Below are 25,218 nucleotides of genomic sequence, written 5' to 3' on the forward strand. Positions count from 1 at the left end.
CACATGAAAAGCATTTAAGTTAAAATTATTACTGTCAAATTAAAATGTCTTAAATTGTGTTGGTCCAGTTTTTTCAAAGTCATAACAACAAGTTAGCTGTTGATAATCTGAGTGTCAGGGCCTCTGCTTTTCCAGCTATTCCACTATGCACCGGACCCTTGAGAAAACTTTTCATTGTTCATTAAAAAAGGATGCTGAATCACACTTTGCCACCTTGCACCAATTTGCCGTTGGAGACACTGACAGGGGGTAAACAATCTCCAACACATAGTTTCCTGAGATATCTCCTGCAGTACCTAAACTCTATCACAATCAGGTGGGCAATTTTAAGGAGGGAGTCTCCCTTTGATGGAGACCTGTGTGCAAAGGGCTGTGTGCAAGGCTGAAGGAGGAGAGCTTAGTCAGCTTGTAGGATCTCAGGCAGCTAACAAGTGCCAAAGATCAAGCTCAAGCTGTTGCAGAAGATATCCCCAAGATGCTTCATCTGGCTCATTTATTCCACTGTGCTATCCAGGCCACACATGAGAGATGGTAATAAGATCTTCACATTCCTGAACATGGATCAACTGAAACTACTTTAAAAGAAGTCAATGGCAACAGCAGGGTGACTCTGTCCAAGTGATGAAAGTTTGTATTTATCTTGTTTGTGTGTGAATGTGTGGGGGATTGTCATTGGAAAGCTGAAAACATTTATTCTGCTATCAACTTTTAGCATGTCCTTGGTGTGGTGGTAATAAATAAAAGGTTTCCTTTCTGCAGTTTAAACTACATCAAAAGCTTTAACAAAGCCAGTTAAATCATCATATGGGATGCAAGATAATCAGTTGATTGGTAGGTTATTCCTTTACCACTTTTTATTTGCAACATGTCTAAGACAGAGATGACAAAATCAAATATACAGTGGGTCAAAATGAAAACTTGGAACAAGTTGAGGTGCTGGACTGGTTCAATGGTTTACTAAAACTAATTAAAATGACTTTATTGCACACATTGAACATGGAAAAAACTAAGCCAGTTAGTTATTGCAGATAAAACAATTAGTAATCATTACAAAAAAAAAAAAAAAAAAAAAAAAAAAAAATGATAAAAAACAACAACACAACAACAACAACAAAACAAACAAAAAAACAGAAAAATAAATGTTGTTGCATTTTTTCTTATGGCTCTATATATATATATATATGTGTGTTGTGTGATATATATATATATATATATATATATATATATATATATATGTATTTATGTATATATGTGTGTATATATATATGTATATATATATATATATATGTATATATATATATATATATATATATATATATATATATCTATATATATATATATATATATATATATATATGTATTTAGGTATATATGTGTGTATATATATATATATATATATATATGTATTTATGTATATATGTGTGTATATATATGTATATATATATATATATAATATATATACAGGTTGGCATCACAGCTGCCAACCTGTGATGCCACAATATAAAATTAGATGAGTACTTTTGCTGGCATCATAAACTCTGGTTCATATGCAACATTTTTTTCTTACTTAGTTTTGCTTAAAAACTTTAAAAAGTCTGGCACCTCAAGGGTTAATAACTCTTCTACCTTAGTTTTGGAGCCTTTGTTCCCGTCCAGGGGACTATAGCATATGTTGTGGTGCTTTCTTTTCAAAGCGTTTTCTTATGTTGTATTCTTTCATTACAACCTCACTGTTTCCACACAGAAGACACACAGCGTTGTCCTTTACATCCGCAAAGATATACTCTGTTTTTAAATCCACTTTCATTAGCCATTTTTGAGATGGGTTGTTGAAAGTTGAGTACTAGATAACGCATGTGAAAATATGTGACGCTGGAATATGTGACCAGTTCATTCAAGTAAAAGATGAAGTGGTATGAGTAGATACAGGAGGAGATGGAAATCTTTTTACAAAAAACATTAAAGAAAATATATAACTGCCATACTTGATAGCAAACAACAGGGAAATGCAGAAGTTTTACAAAGAATTCGAAATCTCCTTCCTCCACAAATTGGTGCCTGGTGAGGCGAAACACCTGAAAATTGCAATTGTACTTTGTGGAAATTTTAAAAATATAGCGTTTATTTTTTTAAACACTGTAATGGAAACACAGCTAGTGATTAGATAAGATCATGCGGGCTAAAGATGATTTATTCACTGGGCCGGATGTAGCCCACAGGCCTTGACTTTGACACATGTGATCTAAGAAATGCTGGAGGAAGTATTAAAATTAAAATTATAATATGATTAGATAAGCTTGTCACATTTACTAGAATGGATTTGGTGTGGTGTAGACGAAGCAGACAATGCGGCTAACTGGGTGATGCCCAAACAGAAACCACAGTTCCAGCTCTTGATGACTCTTTAGCCTGTGCCCAGACCACACAAACACATGACAGAACTGCATGACATGTGTTTTATTTGGCTCAGATGGATGTCTTCCTACATAAATGTTTGGCATAATTCTACTGATGTTTATCTCTTTTTGACTCGTTTATGCCTAGTGGCTCTAACTGAGATAAAATAAATTAGTATTTCATTGTGTTTCTTTTGTAATTGATACCTGAAAAAGTATTCTTAGCATCAATAGCTAACATAGCTAACTAGCTAACATTTCCTGGGAACTAGTGGTGTGCATGATAAAGCTAACAAAGTGAAATTTAAACAGAAAAAAAAGCCAGGATACTACATTTGCATCATAGCATATTGATCAAATTTGCATATGATGAAGTACACTTTTCCTCTTGGAAATTTTGTAACAATGTAAGCAAAAAAAAAAAAAGCTATAAATAAGCAACAACAGCACATTAAATAAGTAAATATACTTTTTGTGACATTCCAATATCAGTAGATAAGTAAAATCTCCACATTTACAAGTAGGAGTAAAAATAAGTAAATACATTATATGTCCCTGTGCTCATAAGTTAATCCCACATGGTTTTTTCTAATGGACATGTGGGTGAATTTAAATGATTTTCCCACATGACATAGTGCTCGCTTCATATCAGGATCCAGCCAAAAGAAAAAGGATTTGTTGCTCTATATTACACAAATTCGCCTTAATTTTTATTTCCAGTGGGAGTCATGTTCTTTTGATCCTACCTTAAAACCACAGCTCCGAAGAGTTCTTTTGTTTGTATTTTTTTGTAGGATACTTTTATCTTAATCCACTTATCTGTTATAATATAGTAGATAATAAAATAAGCCTTTCCTCTGGGAAAACAAAATATCAGTAACTCACAGTTTCAGGAGGGACTTGGAGAGACTCTTGAAGGTGTTCTTTGGCAGATCCCTGATCCTGTTGCTAGACAGATTCCTGAGCAAAATACAAGAAAGGAAAAAAAATAAATTCATTAATTTAACTAACAAAGGTCAAATAATACACTTACAGATTTGCAAGACACTGACTGTACATGGTCAGATAAAGATAAGACATAAAAGTTAGATGTATGCATAAAATTAACCAAAAGTCTTAATTTACATTTTTTTAATGTAAATTTATTTATTTTAACTTGCTGTCAGCTATTTTATGTCTAAAAACGTTTGTTATATATGTGTATGTATGTATTTAAATCCTTAATATTTAAAATAGGAATTGTTAATATTTTATTTAATTTTTGTGGATTAAAACAAAACAAACAAAAAAAAAAAAATCAGTTAACAGGTTTCTTATTCTTACGTGGCTCATGGGAGAGCTATCCTATGTGTTAATAACCAGGCCTTAGTGAGAGCGCCTGCTGATTCAGAAGTCAGGCTGGGAAAAATCTATTCCAACTCAGCAGTAAAATGTAATATAAAAGTTTCAGTCTATGATGGAAAACTGTTATTAATTTGGCCAAGAATCTGCCAGCTTATGTGGAAAATATGATAAGAACTCAGGCAAACTGACAATTACTTACAGCTCAGCCAGCTTCAGCAAAGACTGGAAGGTGTTTTCAGGAATTCGTATGATCCTGTTGTCCATCAGTAATCTGAACAGGATAGAGATAAATCTGCCATCAGACATCATGCCGTAAGAGACAAAATACATAAGTGTGTCAGCTTGCTGGAGTGGATATCTACTGTGGTTGGATGCAATTTAATCTACTGCAGAACTCACATCAGAACTTCCAATTAAGCTTTGGACATGCTGATTCAGCGCTGGCTCAATAGTACATTTAAAAAGCAAAACAAAAACACATCACATCATGGAAAATATCCAAAAGTTGCCTTTTTCTAAATCTACTAGTCGACCAATAAATTTATTACCAATATTAAGTAAAATAATGGAAAGAATAATGTATTTTCAAATAATAATTTAATGACCAATTTTCAGCATGCATATAGAGAAAATATTTGACTGCCACTGCCTTGATTCAAATAGTTGACGACTGGTCAGAGGAAATAGAAGAGAGGAAAATTATAGGGGTAGTTTTACTTGATTTCTCTGCAGCTTTTGACATCATGGACCATGAGATATTGTTGAGGAAATTAAGATGTTATGATTTTTCTCAGTCTGCATTATTGTGGATGGAAAGTTATTTGAGTGATACCCCCTACATTCCAGAGGCCAGACAGATTAACTGTTAGTAGGCAGAAAAACCTCATACAGTCTTCAGACCATGTGCAAACCCATCATTGGACCAACATAAGCCTGATAAGATAAAAGCAATGATGGCAAAAGTGATATTCTCATCATTTTGTCTCACGATTGGTTTTTCAGTGTACTTTTATTTAATTGCAAGTGCAATAAACAAAAAGAGACTTGCTGAAGGCTTGGACAAGAGGAAAATATGAAGAGGACACAGAAAAGGAGATGAGAGGAAGAAAAAGTAGCAGCTGGTACCAGGATGAGAAGGACAAGAGGGGAGAGAAAAAGCTCACTTTCATTGAGGAAGAGCAGCATATAAATGAAAATCAGAAAGAGATGTGATGAAGAATCAGAGTAAGGGAGAGAAAGTAGTTCTCTCCGAAGGATGGCATGTTTTTATTCACTGTTATTATAAATTTTATCGACTGCAACATAAGACATTTTTTCCTTTACTGTTTCTATAGCTTTGATAAAAAAAAAAACATAGTTTCTATAATAAATGTAAAAATTATTTTACTTTACTAATAATTACGGTCAAACAACTGGAAAACAGTAACATCATTACTAAAGGTTGCTTTTAAATTTGACAGTTTACTGTACATATAACCAAGAAAAAACCCTAGAGACAAACATAAAGTCAAAACATAGGTTCCAGTTCGATATTCCTAACAAAAACAAACATGTTTCTAGTTATTTATTGTATATTTGTCCCATCATGGCATATACAAGGGAGGGTTTTGTTTTTAAAATGATTTTTGAATTATATTATGACTTAAAATCATGAAATATGTGGAGGCTGCTTTGAGTAACCCAGTGGATGTGCATAATTTCTTTGAGTCCTTCTTCAGATTCATTCTGACACGTGTTAACCATACTGATTTAATAATATTTCAGGGCGAGATGATAGATTTAGCATAACTTGCTGTCAACTTCACGTCCTTCTGACAGTGGAGGGCACCGGCTTTTCTTGCCTCCAACTGAAAACTGAGTCAATGAGCACATGGGCGTGACGACACTTGTCAACGTGCGTTATACTGATGTGGTTATTCTAATACTAAAGCTGCATCATGGTCTATGAAAGCTCTGACTGACCAAACTGATATCTGATATTGAATGAAGATGTAAATAGATGATACCACACATGCATACTGCCAGAGTGCTCTGAACATGCTGTGGAAACTTGGTGAAAATAACGCAGAGACAAAAGTGTTGAGACTGAAGCACACTTGAGAAAGAAAGACTTACAAGGCAAACATCTTTAAAAGGAGATAACATGGCTGCTGAAAGTATGACAGGAAATACTATGAATGTTTGATGGGCCACCATGTAGGAAATCTGTTCATCTGCTTCATCTAAGCTGAGCAAAGTGCTCTTGGTAAGCTCTCCACATGGAATTACAACATTACAAAAAAGATCCAAAATCAACAAAACTTCCTAAAAAATGTTGTCTGAGCACCTAAAGGCTGACCCACCACACACTTGATAACAAAAGATGCACAAGATCTCTCTCTTCTGATTTTATAGTGTGTGGTTTGCACAATCCATTCTTCAGCAGAGTATTGGGTTCTCAATATTCCAAATCTTGCGTAGTCAAACGAGCCTTTAGTGTAAACAAACATGTTTTTTGGCCTCTTATGTTCCGAAAAAACACAAAAAGAAAAACAATTATGGAAAAAGTCGTGGAGACTGCAAACTACCAGTGTTGGGAATAATGGCATTCCTCTTTTTCAGTAACTAGAAATCTAATTGATTCCAATAATGTGGCGCGTAACTATAATTAAAGCTGTTTTTTCATCAGACCTTCTTGATCTCTAGCCAAGGGGCATGTTTTTTGTTTGCTTTTACTTCCCCTTCCGTCAGTCAGCTAAGTCAAATCGCGTCTTGTTTGGCTTTTGTTCTGGTACGCGTAACATTACATAGTGCTGGTGCTCGGCTCCTTTCGGAGCACCCCCTACACTACAGGATTTCTAGTCATAAATATTAAAAATTATTTACGATTTGCACAATCACTCTTAAAGGGACATTGTGTAACATTTTCTGTTGTTTTGCTGGCCAAAATCTATGTCTGCATATATGTATTATCATTGGCGTGTTATGACCTCCGCTAATGATCTGACACATTCTTGTAAGCAAAGATTTTACATTTGTTCATACATATGTAGGGCAGCACCATGACAGTCTGCCATCTTGAAACTACAGCTGCGGCAAGGACAAATAGCACCAACTATGCGTTTCTTCCCTGTGAGCGAGCATATTGATTGAGATGTAGGGGGAGAAGATAAATGAGATAGGCTTACTACCCTGGGAAGAAGAAAACTTCCCGGGAAGAAGAAGAGTATTTTACTGTATGTGTACTTATTGGGTAGTGGAGGTTGGAATTATGTTTTCAACAAGTCATCTCCATGCCATGTATTTGTTCTGCTCATGCACTTAACCAGGTGATTCGGGGGGGATACAGTACATCACCAGTAATCCTGATTCTGATTTGTCCAGCTACAAGAGAGGTCTTTGAAATGGGAAAACATCAACCCCTATCACAGACCTTCTCCAGTTCCTGCTGTTCCTTTATCAAGTATTTTTAGTGGGACATTTTGTTCATTTTGGGTAAGTCATTACAGGGGAAGAATTTTATTGTTTTTGCGAGCACAAATATCAAATAAAATTTGTACCTACTTCACTATCTCAGTTTTGATTATTTTTTGTCGGAGGTGAAAATCTCTGAAAACCTTTAGCAAAGGTAACCCATAAATTCTTATATTGTGGGGCTGAATACATAGATTAATCACAACATTTTATGTATATATATATATATATATATACATATATATATATATGTGTGATAATGTACGCCCATCAAAATGAAAACAGATCATATAATCCGACTAATTAGTATATAGTTCTAAGAATCATAGCTTCAATAGAGCAATATTAAGACTTTGGTAACATTCGTTTGTGTATGTTATCAATTTTTAACTACATTCTAACTTCATAGCAACAACTTTTTTTTTCTTTTGGCCTATATACACTCACACTAATCATGGGATTAAGTTTGCAATGTTTAAGAAATCCCAACCTTCTTATGGTGTTATCGAGGCTTTCTGACAGACGGCAGCTACCACTGAAACAAGTTGACCATGAGACACTAGATTGCACTCTATGTTAGAATGTGATAGACGATTACAACATTAGATGGCAGTAACTCTTACACAATGTATCTTTAACACACCCCACAGCCCACGAAAATCCTTCTCTATGTTGTTAGCGCACGTCAGACAATCAGACTTTTGCTGGCTTTGATGGTAAGGGGGAGATCGGGACAAAAATCATCCTGATTGTTCTGTAGTGTGTACCCGCCTTTAGTGTTGGTTACATTTCAAAGTCACATACTCACAGAACTTCAAGTTTGCTGCATGTCTTTAAGATAGAGTAGTTTAGAGTTTGTATCTGGTTTCCCTCGAGATCCCTGAGAGCAGAAAAAACAGATGGGACAAAAAAATGAACATGTAACAATAAACATAGATGCACGTATTAAAATACAAATAGATTGTAGTATGACATGCAAAAGTTTGGGCACCTACAGAACTGTGAGTCTTGAAATAAATTATTAAAAATAAATAAAGGCAAGAATTCATAACTAAATAGGCCTGTTATGTTTCTTTAAAATGGTGTTTACTGTTAGGCAAAACAAGTGATTCATGTTTTACAGCTTTCTAAAGTTTTATGACCCCGAAAAGGCCTTAAACAAATAAGTCCCAGCAAAACGAGACAGCCAAACATCAATACATAAAATAAATAGGATGGCCTGTTTGAAGTGTCAAAACTTAAACCAAAAAAGGGAGACTACTTAGAGACACAAAGGGTCATAAGATCTGGTTGTAATTGAGATAGCATGGAGACGCGAACTGAAGGGGACCAACTTCGGAGTAAACGACCAATATCCGAGAGAGATTCTGGACCGACGGAGAGTCCTGTTTCCCATCAGACGGAAATCTATGGCTAATGGCGCTCGCGCTGTCATCGCGGTGGATAAACTGTTTATTAATGGACAACTGTACCGCGACCCGGACGTCACTCCGTGGCTCTTCTGATCCCAGGTGCTGTATGTCAATCTCTCCAAATGATCACTCTTAACTCGCCATTATAGATCACTGACAGTAGAACACACTGCTCGTCTCACCACAGCCTCTACATCTAGATCGATGTATTTTTTTTTTCTGTTTTGTTTTTATATTTCACACAAATACTTTTCTCACTTTTCACTATCTTTCACGCTTTCACTGTTAATTGTAATCCAGCTCGTAATATCAGCAGCGCACGCGGCCGGTCGAAAAACCGTCAGGACGCACAGCCGCACCATACATGATAAATATAAACACTCGCGTTTTATGTATGAGAGAACACGCATTAAGGTACATATACGGACATTTAACATACGGACAAACGCGCGCAATCAGGCTGCATGCAAACACGCGCGAACACGCAAGAGGGGCGCACAAAGACACACGCGTCAGTAACAAGCATGAAGCATTAAACCGTTCACAATAACCATGTTAAAAATCGTCTGTTGGAATGTACATGGAGCCGGTTCCAGGGAGAAGAGGTTGAAGATCTTTAATAAATTACAGGAGCTGCAGGCTGACATTGTCTTACTACAAGAGACTCATTTAACAAACTCAACCATAGACCTTCTTCAAACAGCTCAGTTTCCTCATGTTTACTCAGCTTGTTACAATTCTAGGCAAAGAGGAGTAGCTACTCTTATTAATAAGAGACTAAATTTTGACATAGATAGCACAGTAGCGGATCCGGAAGGCAGATTTTCTGATAACTTTATTATCTATTTGTAATATCAAATTATGTATTACCAATGGTACGGCCCCAATGCAGATGATCCCTCCTTTTTCCACTCCCTGTTTGCTACACTCCAGAATTATTCAGATAACAGAATAGTGCTAGCTGGTGATTTTAATGTAGTCTTGACTGAACAAGATCGCTGCAGCACATCAGGTAGTCATCGAGTCTGGCAGTCGTCAGAAACTATCAAACAGTACATGAAGGATTTTGGTCTTTGCGATGCTTGGCGCTCTCACCATCCTAAACTAAGAGAATACACCTTCTTCTCTTCAGTTCACCACTCCTTCTCTAGAATAGATTATATATTAAATAGTAACTCACTAATGGGCGACATTTCAGAGACTCAGATACATCCAATCAGCATTAGCGATCACGCACCAGTTTCATTCACTCTGAGAAACAAAAATAATAAACCGATTGGTAAAAGCTGGAGATTTAACACCTCTTTATTGAAAGATCCTGAGTTCATTGATTATTTTAAAAAAGAATGGTCAATTTATATAGAAAAAAATGACATGCCTGAAACTTCAGCGTGTCTCCTATGGGAAGCAGGAAAAGCAGTAATGCGAGGGAAAATAATTTCCTTCTCCTCACATAAGAAGAAGAAGGAAACAGCAAGAGTTTTAGAATTAGAACTCAGGATTAAATCATTGGAGGAGGCTTACCGCATTTCCCCCGAAGAGCACACAATGAATAATATAAGGAAAACTAAATTGCAGCTTAAAGAAATTATAGATAAAAAAACACAGTTTTTAGTGCAAAGACTTCGCTTGGAGAACTTTGAACACAGTAACAAATCTGGAAAGTTTTTAGCAAATCAACTAAAAACAAACAAGGAGGAAAACAACAATCTCCTCTGTTAAAGATCAAGACGGAAACATCAGCCATGACCCAGACAAGATAAATGACACGTTTAGAAGCTTCTATAAAACATTATATGAATCACAGATTAATCCAACAGATGAACATATTGAACAATTTTTAAACAACATTAATCCTACCAAAACTAAAAAATGAAAATAAAATAAATTTAGATGCACCTATTACTGTAGATGAACTCCACGAAGCTCTCCAACATATGCCCAACAATAAAGCCCCGGGTCCAGATGGTTACTCAGCAGAATTTTACAAGGAATTCTGGACAACGCTAGCTCCTACATTTTATAATATGTTGTTAGAAATACAGGAAAAACAAAAAACACCGCAAAATATGAACTTAGCTAATATAACACTATTGCTAAAACCAGGCAAGACCCCACACTTCCATCCAGTTACCGTCCCATATCTTTAATAAATGTAGACCTGAAAATAATTAGTAAAGCTCTTGCCAGAAGGATAGAAAAAATAACCCCTCTTATAATACATCCGGACCAGACAGGTTTTATAAAAGGTCGACATTCATCTACTAACACACGTAGACTAATTAACCTCATTGATTACTCTACTTTACATAATCTAGAATCCACAATCATTTCTCTAGATGCAGAAAAAGCCTTCGACAGGGTAAACTGGAAGTTTCTATTTGCAACACTAGACAAATTTGGGTTTGGACCTTCTTTCATAGAGTGGATTAAAATATTATATAATAACCCAAATGCATGTGTGAAAACCAACGATCAAACTTCTCCAAGCTTCCGCTTACAGAGAGGCACCAGACAGGGCTTGTCCACTCTCCCCCTCACTTTTTGCCATTTTCATAGAGCCGTTAGCAGCTGCTATTAGACAAAATATAGAAATTTAGGAATCCAGGGCAAAAATATAGAACATAAAATAAGTCTTTATGCAGATGATGTATTACTCTTCCTTCAGAACTCACAAACATCACTCTCTCAGACAATCACGGTTATTAATAAGTTCTCATCAATATCTGATTATTCTATTAACTGGTCTAAGACTACAGCATGTCCATCAACTGTGACCTACAAAACATCCCTAATATCAAAATACAGACAGGAAACATTAGATATTTAGGTATAAATATTTCCCCCAGATTATCAGATTTAACAAAATTAAACTATGTTCAGCTACTAAAAACAATAGAAGATGATCTCTTACGGTGGAGGCGCTTACCCATCTCAATAATGGGGAGAGTTGCCACCATTAAGATGATGATCCTACCTAAAGTTAATTATTTATTTTCAATGATACCCACTAAACCCTCCACCAGTTGGTTTAAATCTCTGGACTCTTTCATATCCAAATTTCTTTGGAAAAACAAGCCGTCACGTATCAGTCTTAAACCTTACAGCAGACTAAAGATAGAGGAGGACTGGACCTACCAAACTTTAATAACTACTTTATAGCTAACAGGCTGCAGTACATCTCCAAGTGGCTCAAACCCAGTTATCTGGATGAGCCGTGGCTAGATGTGGAGCAGGCTTTGTGTGAGGACTTAGTCATCTCTGACCTGCCGTTCATCAGCTCAACCATTAAACCATATAAGTGCTTTTAAAAGCCTTAACATCCGTTTTTCCTTAATGGCTTGGTGGGAATTCTGTAAGATAACCAGATCTTCCCTCTTTCCATGTAGACTTACACCCATCTGGAACAACCCCTGACATCCTGCAGAACAAAAAGATGATAAACTTCACTCAATGGAAGACTAAAGGAATACAACAGTTAGGACAGATAATAGAAAATGGAAACTTTGTATCTTTCAACACAATTGTCTCACAGTATGGAATCAACAGCAATAAATTCTTAGAGTACCACCAACTAAAATCAATTATATGTAAGAAGTATACCCCTGTACAGTTAGACTTGCAGCTTCCTGTCAGAATAGCAGAATTCCTGAATCATAATACTCCAAAATTATTATCAAAAATATATAGATTACTTGCAAAGCTAGAAGACAGGATATCTCTCCCGACTTCAAAATGGGAAGATGATTTATCTAATAACTTTGATCAGAAAAGATGGTCACAAATATGTTTAAACACGTTTTAAAATGACTCAGAATTCAAATATACAACTAATACAATTCAAAATTCTCCATAGAACTCATTATACAGGACACAGGATGTTCAGGATGGGCCTTTCACCATCAGATATCTGCCCACACTGCTCTGAGAACACCTCTGATAGCTACATCCATGCGCTGTGGTCCTGCACACCTGTCCAAAGGTTCTGGATTAAGGTGTGTGAAGATCTCTCAAAATGGTTTAAAACTAGTTTTCCTGCAAACCCCACACTTTGCCTACTGGGCGACCTGGGTGACACCAACATAGGAATACACTCCATAAACTTGGTCCTCGCAGTCTTATGCATCGCAAAGAAAACTATTCTTGTGAACTGGAAAGATAAGAATAATTTGTCTATCCAGCAGTTTAGAAATCTCCTGTTAGATCACATCAGCATTGAGACAATGTCTGCCTCCTCCAGGAACCAGTCAGATGACTTTCATTCCCTCTGGTCCCCTGTGACTGGCTACATCACTTAATGTAGGTGGAGGATTGCGGCTTCGCTGGGATGGGGGCGGATGTGGGTGGGGGGTCCCTGGTGGCTTCAGGTCTCCGGTTGTCTCCTGGGTGGGGATCTAGGCTGCTCCGCTGCTGGGTCGGCTGGGGGTTCCGGTCTGGGCGGGCGGCATTGGGTGGGCCCCGGGGTGGGGCTGCCTCGTGGCGGTGGGGGGTGGCTGCCGGGGTGCCTGGGTCGGTGTCCGTCGGCCCCTGGCGGGGGGGCGGGCGGGCCCGGGGGGGGCCGGGGGGGGGGCCCCGGGCTCTGGGGCGTCGGGTCTCCCCCCGCTCCTGGGGGTGGGGGGTCTGCCGCTGCTGGGGGGGGCCGGGGCCCGTCCGGATGTGCCGTGCCGGGGGTTGGTCCGTGCCCTGGTGCTTGGTCGCAGCCCCGGAACCTGGGTGGGGGTGTGTTTGTGTGTGGGTGTGTGTGTGTGTGTGTCTGTGGGTATGCTGGTGTGTGGGTGGGTGTAGAGGGACGTGTGTGCCGTATGTGTGTGTGGGTGTGTATGAAGGTCTGGGTGTGTGCGTGTATGTGTGTGTGTGAGTAGTGTGCGGGTGTGTGTGTGGAGGTCTATGTGGGATGTGGGTGTGTGTGAAGGTATGTATATATGAGTGTGTGCACGTGGAGGTCGAGGTGTGTGTGGAGGAGTGAAGGAGTGGGTGGAGGCGTGAGTATGTATGGAGGTGCTTGTGTGTATATGCAGGTATGTATGTGAGTGTGTGTGTAGTGGTGTATGTGTATGGAGGGGTATGAGAGTGTGTGTGTATGTGGGCACCGGGTTGTGTGTGTTTATAGGTATGTGCGTGACGTGTGTGTGTGGAGGTATGTGCACGTATTGAGGTGTTGGTATATAGAGGTGTGTGAGAGTGTGTGTGAGTGGCTGGGGAGAAAAAAAAAAAAAAAAAAAAAAAAAAAAGGGGAGTGTGTGCGTTTGCAGGGGGTTAGGACGTGTCCTCTGGGGGGCGCCCTGGCTGGGTGTTGGGGGCGGGGGCCCTGGGGTTCCCTTCCTTCGCCTCGCCCCCCTCCCACTCAGAAAGAGGAAAGTGGCCCCTTGGGCTGGTGGCTGGCCCCTGGGGGGGTTCGTGGCGTGCCTGGGTTGGGGTGCCTGCTCTGGGCCTGTGACGCCCTTCGGGGCCGGCGGGGGACGGGGGCGCCCTAAGCCACTGGCGGGTCGTCTTCCAGGGGGGAGGCTTACCCCCCTCTGGACCTACATCTCCTGACCCCTCCCCTCCCCACTCTTCACTACATACACAGGTAGGGCCGTGGGGGGTGTGCTTGTTGCGCTGGGCGGGGCAGGGGGGGTCATCATAGTGGCCCCGTTGCTTCGCTGAGCGGCAGCATGCCTCCCAGCTTTTAATTCCACTTAGTCACTGAGCACAAATAACATTTGCAACATACAAACACGTTTTGGGGGGTGGAACATGCGAGGTCAGGTGGGTGGGACTGCTCAGGTGGCCCCACCCCCTCCTCAATGCAGTTACTGCCCCCCAATTTTAACCCTCTTTTTTTAATTGCAAACAGCACATAATATATTCCCTCACTAGGGGGGGCAGGGAGGGGCGATGGGGTCTTCAAGCGCCCCTGTCTCCATGGATGGCCCGGGGGCGGGGCGGGCCGGGTGGCCTGTCGCGTTGGCCCGGGGCGTGGGCGGGCTGTCCCGGGGGGTTTGGCTGCTGGCCCTGGGGGGAAGGTGCTGTTTTGGGGGTGGGGAGTGGGGGACTGGGGCGGGGTGGGGGGGGTGGGGGCCTGGCTCGTGTCTCCTCGCCTCCTGGCTGGGGCTGTCCCCCCGCGGCGTGGGGTGGCGGGAGGATGGTGGTGGGGGGATGGTGTTTGTTTGTGTGTGTGTGTGTATGTGGGGTGGGGGGGGGGGGGGGGGGGGGGAGTGGTGTGTGTGTGGGGGGATGGGTGGTGGAGGGATGGTGTGTGTGTGTGGGAGGGTGGGGTGTGTGGAGGTGGATGTGTGGTGTGTGGGAGGGGGGGTGGTGTGGGTGTGGGAGGATGAATGGTGGAGGGATGATGTATGTGGGGGAGGATGGGGTATGTGTGGGAGAATGTATGGTGCAGGGAGGGGGAGTGTGTGGGAGGATGGATGGTGGAAGAATGGTGTGTGTACAGGAGGATGGATGGTGTATGGAGGGAGGATGGTGTGTGTGTGGGGGAGTGGTGTATGTTTGGGAGAGTGGGTGATGGAGGGGTGGTGTGTGTGTGTGTGGGAGGATGGGGTACGTGAAGGTGGATGTTTGGTGTAGGAGAGGGAGGACGGTGTATGTGTAGGAGAATGATGTATGTGTGGGAGGATGGGTAGTGGAAGGATGGTGTGTGTGTGTGTGTGTGTGGGAGGTGTGAAGGTGGAGGATGGTGTATGTGTGGGAGGATGAGTGGTGGAGGGATGATGTGTGTGTGGGAGGATGGGGTAGGTGTGGGAGAGTGTATGGTGGAAGGATGGTGAGTGTGTGGGAGGATGGATGGTGGAAGGATGGTGTGTGTGTGGAAGGATGGATGGTGGAAGGATGGTGTGTGTGTGTGGGAGGACAGAGTATGTAAGGGTTGGATGGTGTATGTGTGGGAGGATGAATGGAGGAGTGGAAGGAGAGTGTGTGTGTTTGTGTGTGTTGGTCTGGGGGGGGGCAGGACTGGTTCTCGGGGTGTGCGGCTGGGCGCTGGGGTGTGGGGCTGGCCTCTGGCGGTGGCCGTCTGGGCGGGCCGGGTCCCCCCGGGTGGCGTGCTGGCCCTTGGCCTGTGGGGGTGGGGGGTGTCCCTGCGCTCCTGGGCCCGGGCCCTCTGCCCCGTCTGTCCCGGGCGGCCGGTGCCCGGGGGGGTCGGGGACTGCTGGCCTCGGCCTGCCGGGGCCAGTGCCCTGTGTCCGCGGGGCGGCTCCTGCTGGGGTCTCCTGCTGCTGCCTTCCTGGGCGGGCGAGTGGTCGTCTCTGTGGACCGGTCGGGATCTGTAGCCTACGGGGGGGCTGGTGGCCTGGGTCTCGGGACCGCTGGCCTGACTCTGGCCTCTGTTCAAGTGAGGTGGCATCTGCATGATCACTCTGCATGGTCACTCCTTCCTGAACGTCTCCACACAGTCTTTGCGTCGCCATGTGGCCGAGTTCTCCAGCATATCCACACAGGTTTCTCTGCGCGTGTTCTTGAATACAGCAGTTTCACTTATATCTATTATCATATTTTTTTTTCTTTTTTTTTTTTATTTCTGTTCTTATTATTATTATTACTCTTACTCTTATTATTATTACTACTACTATTATTATTATTACTATTATTGTGATTATTATTATTGTTACTATTATCAACTAGTTGTGTAATGACCTACTGGCCAGGATGATCTTAGCTATATATGTTGCAAGTAGTATGGATTACATGGTTTTCTGTATAATGTTTTAAGTCCCCACCCGCACTCCCCACACCCTTTCTGTCCCTCTCTCTCCCCTCCCTCTTCTCTCTACTTTCTTTTCTATCTCTCTCTCTCTCTGTCCCCTCCGGTCGAGTCCAGCATTAAGAGTCTGATTTAATAAAGTTTTTCATGTCATCAAGAGGGACTTTATACATGTAGTATAAATCCCTGCTTGATAGAGTAAAATTGCCCAGCACCAGACAGCAGCCAGACAATCATTCTGTTTGCAACGATGCTGGACAAGACAAGTTTAAAAAAAAAAAAAAAAAAGAGATAGCATGGAGACCTAACCTAATAAAATCAAAACCACAAAAACAGTACTGCCAAACCCATCATTGAAACATTACAAAGCAGAATTAAATTAAATAATATAAAGACCAAAGATTGCTGTGCTTTTATAACCACATAAGTACACAATAGCACAGTACAATAGCTAGCGTATGTGGATGTGCACAATCATCTGAACGCACAAACTAGTAACATGTGACCAATACAAAATGGGACAAAACAGCCCCAAAAAAAAACCCCCGTCTACACAAGGTGATCACATCAACCACACATTTACTTCTTCACAAAGGTCAAATAACACAAAAATACAATAACGCTCCTGACCTGAACACACAACAATCAGTATAAGAGACGGTCTCCAAAGAGCTCAAAGATCATGTGACACAACAAAGGCCACATACAGCACTGTGCTCAATGTACCCAACAAGACCCTCAAATAAATAAACAAATAAATAAATAAAGAATGTCACTTTAAACTTATTTTTTTTTTTTTAAATTTAGGTCACATTCTGATGACTTATTCACAATGAATAATTTAAGGAGTGTGAAAACTGACATGCCAGTGTGTTTATATTACATGTCTATGCATTTTTAATAAAAATTCCTAATTTTCCTCCAAAAATGAGTAAAAGGGAGCCCATGATACGTGTCCGCTATTCAGCTGAAAGGAAAAGCGAGACTGTATTTGAATAAGCTGAGTGAATACAAGCGCTGAGCTGGGTCGTGCTCTTAACACAGGGATATAAAAAAAACAAAAAAAAACACAGGGATATAAAAGCTACAGCTAGCATAAGGTCCTTATGAGTGTCATCCTCATCCTGCTAATGCTCTCCACTCTGCACAACCCAAAAAAAAGCCGGTCAAGCTGACCGTTCACAGTGACATCAGCAGAAGGAACCTTTCAGTCAGAAGGACCATCATGGCAATGTCAGCTGTGCAACACTGTCACCACCATCTACCAGTGTAATTTTTAAGCACACACAAACATAAACACGCATCCACGCAACTAATAAATTCTTTTGTGCATAGAAATGACTAAATCTCACACACACATGCACTACACACCTGCATACACACAAGTACACTGTCAGAGCAGACTCACAGCCAGTCCAAGGCAGGCATATGTTGACAGAAGCTTGGATGAGGAAGCTGCTCCAGGGAGGTGTCCACCATGGATCTATGGAGAAGACATTTAATGCAAAACAGAGATTATAAAGGGGGAGCAAACAAGAGTTGTCACCCTGATAACCACAAAATATAGTTTTAAAAGAAATTAAAAAAGAAGAAAAAGAGGGACCAATGTACTGTAAAATTTGAAGGAATTTTCCATTATAACATTTTCAGTAGTTTTACTTGTTATTTTTTAATTTGTACATTGCATCTTGAGCCTGCCAATTTGTTCTTGTGGCCTTGAGAACAAGAACAAAGTTCTCGCTGCTCATGGAGTATGTAAGTTCGACCCACTACTACCTCTAATCCATGTGTTTCACCATTGAATGGTAGATGGCAACAAAATGCCCTGGTTATGTCTAGACTGACAAACCTGAAGAAGAATGTGTGTTTCACTGAGAGTTCAGATGATGGTGGATAAGAACGTAATAACAGATCTTAAATAAACAGTTTTTATGTTTACAGTGGATATTTCTCACTGTCTTCTATCACTGCTCTGGAAACCGTGCTAGTGCTGCTTTGTGCTGCCGTGTCCTGGCTGTAGCCAGCATGCACAGTTTGTCTCCTCTTTTCTGGACTGGTCTTCAGTTATCAGTCATTACTTTTTCAGTGTGTGAAAATTTGGATTTGCATGAGGAAAAGGGTCAACGGTGTGTTTTTTGTGCTCAGTGCATGCATGTGCAATGCTCCCTGCAGTGGAGTTGGAATGAGTAAAAGATGGAAGAGAGGAGATGTTGGAAGGATGTGTAGTAATCACAACAGGGTTTCCTCCAGGATTTTTTTTAACTGTGGAGGGGGGCTTTGCAATTTTTTAAATGTTGCTAGAACACTGAAATTTCTCAGTCTGGGATTAATAAAGTACGTCTGATTTGGATTCTGAAGAGCTCTAGGCTCTGCTGTACAGAAAAGTCTTCCACAGATTCCCTGCTGCTGTTTCTTGCCACACTCTCCTGCTCTGCCCCCACTAGTCTTTTTATGACACTTATTTAATGAACAGATGATCGAGCTGTGGAGCAAGAAAGAAAATGTGTACATTGCATTTCGAATTTAAAGACCAGGACACCGCAGAGTGCACAACCCCACCTTACCACAGACAAAGTTTCACATTAAATATGAAATAACCAGGTCAATTGCTCATTGCCCTTAAAGACACAGACCCGCCATAGTAATTCCTGCCCCATCGCGGACGAAGCTTCTCGTGAAGGATGACTACCGGACTAAAGTTCTCACTTCTCTGAAATATGAGACAAGCTTTACTCCGCTCTGTCACCTCTTTGTTGCCACTCAAGTAGAACCAGGGCAGAAAGCTGAGACTAGTTCGTTTTTCAAAATTAAGTTATTTGCAGAACATTGTCACATTTCCTGAGTACAATTTCACTCTTATTATGGTTCATAAATGTGCGCAAATTCATACAATATAATTTACATTAGTAACAACTGAAATAAACCATAATTCTGAAGACATGGGAGCCTTATTGTGCTGTGGCAGCGCACCACGACCGTTAGCGAAAACCCTGCACAGCCATTTTTGTAAGTTATTAATAAGTTAATACCAATGCATTTCATCTATGAACCGGAACTGCTTGAGCACACCTTATTTTTCATTAAGTTGAAATCACACAAATGTGTAGGTCAACTTTCCTGTTAGGTATAACATCTCTTGACTTAATGGCTTATGAAATAATGCAAACTGATCTGGTTAATTACTTTAATGCAAATAAGACCGAACCTGAAGTTAGGTTTAAACTTAAACATCTTACTAAGTGTGAAAGCTCTTTATGACCTGAAACTGATAATCTGAACTGATGAAAATGTTCCAGCATTATTCAAACTTTGAGATATAAAACAACACACAGATTGATACATATTAAAGACGTGTATCACACAAACACCCTTGCAAGTTGACTGGTGTGATGAATCTTTGTGGTCTGACTAGAACACTTATTGTTCTACACTAATTACTTTCAGGATTGTAGTTATTCTTGAAAAGCATGTGTTGAGCGGCGGGTGCCATCTAAGTGGACTGCTTGTCTGCACCCTGTTGCTTCTCAATCCTGGTCTTCAGGACCCCCTACCCTGCACGTTTTAGAAGTAACCCTACTTTAAAACACCTGACTTAAATGAATGGCTCGTTAACAGGCCGCAAAGAACTTGATGAGGAAGTTCATTAATTTGAATCAGGTGTGCTGGAGTAGGAACATGTCTAAGACAAGCAGAGCAGTAGGTCCAGAGGACCTGGACAGAGAAACACAGCTGTAGCGACACCCCTGCTAGTTTTAAATACACTTAGTCATCAAAACACGGGAAACATAACACAAACAACTTTTGGGGGGACGTGCCATGTATGGCATGGTGGGCGGGGCTGCTTGTGTGGCCTCGCTCACAGCATGGTGTGGTTACAGCCCCTTAATTTTAATTGCTAACAACACACACTTTACAAACAGTCATGAGCAGGGGAAGTGAGGGCGCTTCTGGGCCCTTGGGCCCTTCACTCTGGCTGCCCTGGATGGCTGGTGCCTGGCAGGGTTGGCTGATCTTGGCCTGCCGGGGCCTGTGACTTGTGGCCGCGGGAAATGAATGACTGACTGAATGAATGAATGAATGAATCAGTTAATTAATGAATGAGATTATCAGGAGGAGCCTTATACCCATAAAACTACCATTGGCAAAGCAAATCTGTTCAGTACAACACAGCAGCCAGACCATCTTTCTGCTGCTATCATGCTGAACAGGACAAGTTAAAAAATTTTTAAATAAAAAAATAAAAGCATGTGTTGGCGTAAATACAAATATTCATTAAAAATGAATATAAAGTTAAAAACTCACAGGTACATGAGGGAATGGAGCCCAATGAAGGTATCCTGGGACAAGCTGCTAAGTGGGTTATGATCCAACATCCTGGCAGAGAAAAACAAAAACTCCTTAGTTATCCAGTCATTTGACTTAAATTTAATGCATTTTATTGTCATTGTCATAATAACGCAACGTGAAGTTGTTTGAACATCCTAATACTGACATAAAAATGGAAAAAAAAAAAAAAAAGTCCAGGAGTGACAACCCAAATATCAACAATATTGTGTAAAATAGGTGCAGCGAAACAATAAACTGGCACAGTTGTGAGACCAGTGATGACCTGGCAGACAACACTGAGAACTCAGTGTGCAAAATAATATAAATACACTCCAATATTCAAGCCCAAGTCTGTATTCTGTATTTAATCAAAATATTAAGTCTTAAATATGTGATTATCAGAATGATCTTTGCTGGCTTCAACTTCACTGACTTATAAAAATATGTTTTAGCTTGAGCTAAATAATAATAATAATAATAATAATAATAAAAATAAAAAAGATGACTAGAAGCTGTGTGTGCAGATATTCCTTCCTGAGCTCACTCAGGAAGTGTAGCTGCTGCTGCTGGGCCTTCATGACCAGTGTTGTGGTGTTCACAGACCAGGAGAGGTCTGCAGAGATGTGCAAGCCGAGAAACTTGAAGGATTTGACTCTCACCACACATTTGCTGTTGATTTATGGGGGGGCGGGGGGCTTTTTTCTACCTAAAATCCATGAAGAATTACTTGTTTTTTTGTGATGTTCAATGGAAGGCTGTTCATTGAATTTCATTTACAAAGTTCCAGGAGCTCATCTGTTTAAGTTGCCTCACTGGGATGAGCCCCACCACCGCCATGCCATCTGTGAATTTGACACAGAGTGGTTCTCTGAGTGGTTGGGACTGCAATCAATATAAGACCAATGGGCTCAGCACACAACCCTGTAGAGAGTTTGTGCTGACCAAGCCTCATGCGCTGCAGCAGGTTGATCAAAATGTCCTTTATCCAGGTGCAAGTGGGTGGTGGGAGCCCCATGTTAGATAGCTTGGGGATCAGAATGTGTGGGATTATTGTGTTAAATGCTGAGCTGAGACATGGCTCCACTTCTCCAGGTGAGTCAGCGCAAAATGTAGAGTGATGGCTATGGCTTCCTCAGTGAATCTATTTGTTTTTATGAGTATTCCTGAACCACAGACTTAAAATGGAAAGCCCCTGAAGGGAGAACCGGTGATGTCACCCTGAACGCAATACTCACGTGACGGTGCACAATCCAAGATGGCGGCGCCTTGCTGCTAGATACAACTTTTTTTCCCCTACGGATTTAATACTTTCCCCTTGTGTGTGACAACTCACTGATTTTTACGACCTGGACCACTTAGAGGACTATATTGATCACTTCTTCACCAGATACTGCACAATGAGCACCCCAAAACCGGCTAAATCTAGATCTCCAGACTACAAAAGACCCCGTTCAGACTCTCTACCAAGCACAGGTACATCTTCACCCTCATCTCAGAACCTACTCTGCCATTCGGAGGTAAGTGATATCCTGATCTCCATTAATCAAAAACTCACCGGACTCGATGCCAGAATCGCATTTGTGGAAATCTTGCATAAGGAATTTCAATCGCTACGCCAAAGCCTGGAGTTCACCCATGAACAGATTGAATTTCTCACCAAAGAAAACAAAACTCTGCATAACAACATCAAAACTATCACTAACCAGCTTACCTCTGTCACAACCCAGCTCACCTCAGTCACCGCCGATAATAAAATCATGAAAGAAAGCATCCTAGATTTATAAACACGCAGTATGAGAGGACCCAGAGAAAACGGTAAAGGACTTCATTAAACACCAACTCAAACTATCCACAGACACCGTAAACAACATCACATTTCTCCGCGTTCATCGTTTAGGACAGAAAAATGGCAATAACAACCAACCCCGTCCGATTGTCGCTAAATTCAAACACTATAAACAGAACTTGTCAAATGTCAAGGAAAACAGCTAAAAGGAACAGACTATGGACTAAACGATCAATACCCAAAGGAAATCATGGTCAGACAAAAACAACTCTTCCAAATCCGTAAACAAACGATCTCAGAAGGAAAGAAGGCAGTCATGGCAGTGGACAAACTTTATATCAATGGACAGTTATTTCGTAGCAAGGACATCACTCCTTGGTTATACGAGCCCCCTCCTCCTTCCCCCTCGTAACCCCCCCGCCCCACACACACACACAGCTAAAATCCATCCACAAGGACAATTACTTAAACATTGACGCACCTACGATTCGCTTTGCACAACACACTATGTGGCACCCCAAGTGCTTTTCTGTATTGTTTAATGTTTTGTTGTTTTCGTCTGTCTTTATGTATGTAAATTGTACGGCTTTTGTTTTGATTTTGTTGTGTTTATACAGATCTAGCCACTCTTTTCTCAAATTTCCCTGAGGATTACCAAATTTCCCCGAGGACTCTCCAAAGGGATTAATAAAGTATTTCTGTTCTATTCTATTCTTACTCATACTTGCTTGCACACATACATACACACACACTCAACAGCATCTGAGCACACCCACACACATTCACTTATTACTCTCTCCCCCTCCATGTCTGGTATAAAATTTGTCACATGGAATGTGCGTGGTATGGGCACGCAGGCAAAGAAAAATAAACTATTCAACCACTTGACTTCGCTTCAGGCAGATATTTGTTTACTCCAAGAAACACACCTCTCAGAATCAGACAACATTAAGTTAAAATCTTCCCAGTTTACCCACTCATTTTCAGCTCATTACAATAAGAAACAAAGAGGAGTTTGCATTTTAATCAGTAAGTCAATATCATTCATCCATAACGCCACAATCACAGATCCAGAAGGACGCTTTGTTATCATTAACAAAACAATCAACAATAACCCTCTGACAATTGGTAATTTATATGGCCCAAACAGATGTTCTGTCTTTCTTCCATAACGTCTTCTCATCCATATCAAACTTTTCCATCTCTCCAATAATAATAGGTGGTGACTTTATTACAGTATTATTACATCATTAGACAAATCCAACACACCCGGCAATAGACAGACTTGGCAATTTACAGAAACAATCATTAAATACATGACAGATTTTTGGGCTTGGCGATTGTTGGCGCCTGCAATGTCCAGCTGCAAGGGAATTTTCTTTTTTTTCACCAGTCCATCATTCATATTTACGTATTGATTTTTTCCTCACCAGTAACACAATCATCTCAGATATTTCTGATCACGACTCCACCCAATTATCATCTGTGACCATGCCCTAGTATCACTCACATGGAATCACCCAAGACCACACAAACCAATCACCAGATGGCGCTTTAATACATCCCTTTTGAAGGACCCGGAATTTGAAACACTAATCAAAAGAGAGTGGGCATCCTTTCTTGAAATAAATGATTCCCCCACATCATCACCAACAATTTTATGGGAAACAAGAAAAGCTGTATTAAGAGACTGGCAATTCCTCATCAGCACCCTCCATAGACTTGGATTTGGGGAATCATTTATTAACTGGATTAAAGCATTATATACCTCACCTACAGCCACAGTCATTACTAATGGTCAAACTTCACAAAGTTTCACTCTGCACAGGGGCACCAGGCAAGGATGTCCACCCTCCTCCGCTCTATTCACCATTTTCATTGAACCTTTAGCAGCAGCTATCCATCAGAACCCCCTCATAACTGGAATCCAGACTCCAAACATGCACCACAAAATCAGTCTCTATGCAGATGATATATTACTTTTCATTCAGAATCCACAACTGTCACTACAAGAGGTTATCAAAGTCATCAACTCATTTTCCCATATCTCAGACTACTCAATAAACTGGAACAAATCAGCCATACTACCGTTAAACATGAATCGCCTGGATGTGGCAGCCCTTACATCACCCATTCCTTTCTGCACAAGTCATATTACTTACCTAGGTATCCACATCTCCTCCAGGCTGTCAGAGTTGATTCATCTTAATTTCATCCCACTCCTCAAAACCATAAACAATGATCTACAACGATGGATGACCCTCCCACTATTCATTTTAGGTAGAATAGCAACAGTCAAAATGACAATCCTCCCCAAAATCAACTACCTCTTCTCAATGATTCCGATTCACCCACCTCTCTCCTGGTTTACTGCACTTGATTCATCCATCAACAAATACTACTGGAAAAATAAACCCCCGAGGATCAAACTGGCCACACTTCAGAAACCCAAAAAACTAGGTGGACTCAATGCACCAGACTTTCACTATTACTCACTGGCAAATCAACTTCAATATATCTATAGATGGACTCATCCCTCAAAGTCAGATAACACATGGTTAGACATAGAACAAGCAATCAGCAAAGAAATTCATATCTCGGACTAACCATTTCTCAGCCAGACTATTAAAAAACACTCCTGCTTTCAAAGCCCCACAATATCATCAACTCTGACAGCCTGGTGGAAATTCCACAACATTACTAACTCCACTCTGGCACAACCTGGACTTCCAATGCAATAAACAACCATTAAACCTAAGGACTTGGACAGAGAAAGGAATCAATCACCTCAAACATATCATTCAC

At 40.9% G+C, this 25,218-nt stretch overlaps 1 protein-coding gene across 1 annotated transcript in view; it reads right to left on the reverse strand.

The window, feature by feature from the left end:
• Positions 1–25,218, reverse strand: part of rxfp2a (relaxin family peptide receptor 2a) — a 94,870-nt gene that overhangs the window by 23,993 nt on the left and 45,659 nt on the right. The window contains exons 8-12 of the mRNA XM_042007492.1: positions 20,604–20,675; positions 17,710–17,784; positions 8,002–8,073; positions 3,940–4,011; positions 3,282–3,356 (exon numbers count right to left, since the gene is read on the reverse strand). Of these exons, the coding sequence (XP_041863426.1) occupies positions 3,282–3,356; positions 3,940–4,011; positions 8,002–8,073; positions 17,710–17,784; positions 20,604–20,675 (366 nt within the window). The remainder of the gene's footprint in view (positions 1–3,281; positions 3,357–3,939; positions 4,012–8,001; positions 8,074–17,709; positions 17,785–20,603; positions 20,676–25,218) is intronic.

Source organism: Melanotaenia boesemani, chromosome 15 (assembly GCF_017639745.1).
Source record: "Melanotaenia boesemani isolate fMelBoe1 chromosome 15, fMelBoe1.pri, whole genome shotgun sequence".
NCBI classification, from domain to species: domain Eukaryota; kingdom Metazoa; phylum Chordata; class Actinopteri; order Atheriniformes; family Melanotaeniidae; genus Melanotaenia; species Melanotaenia boesemani.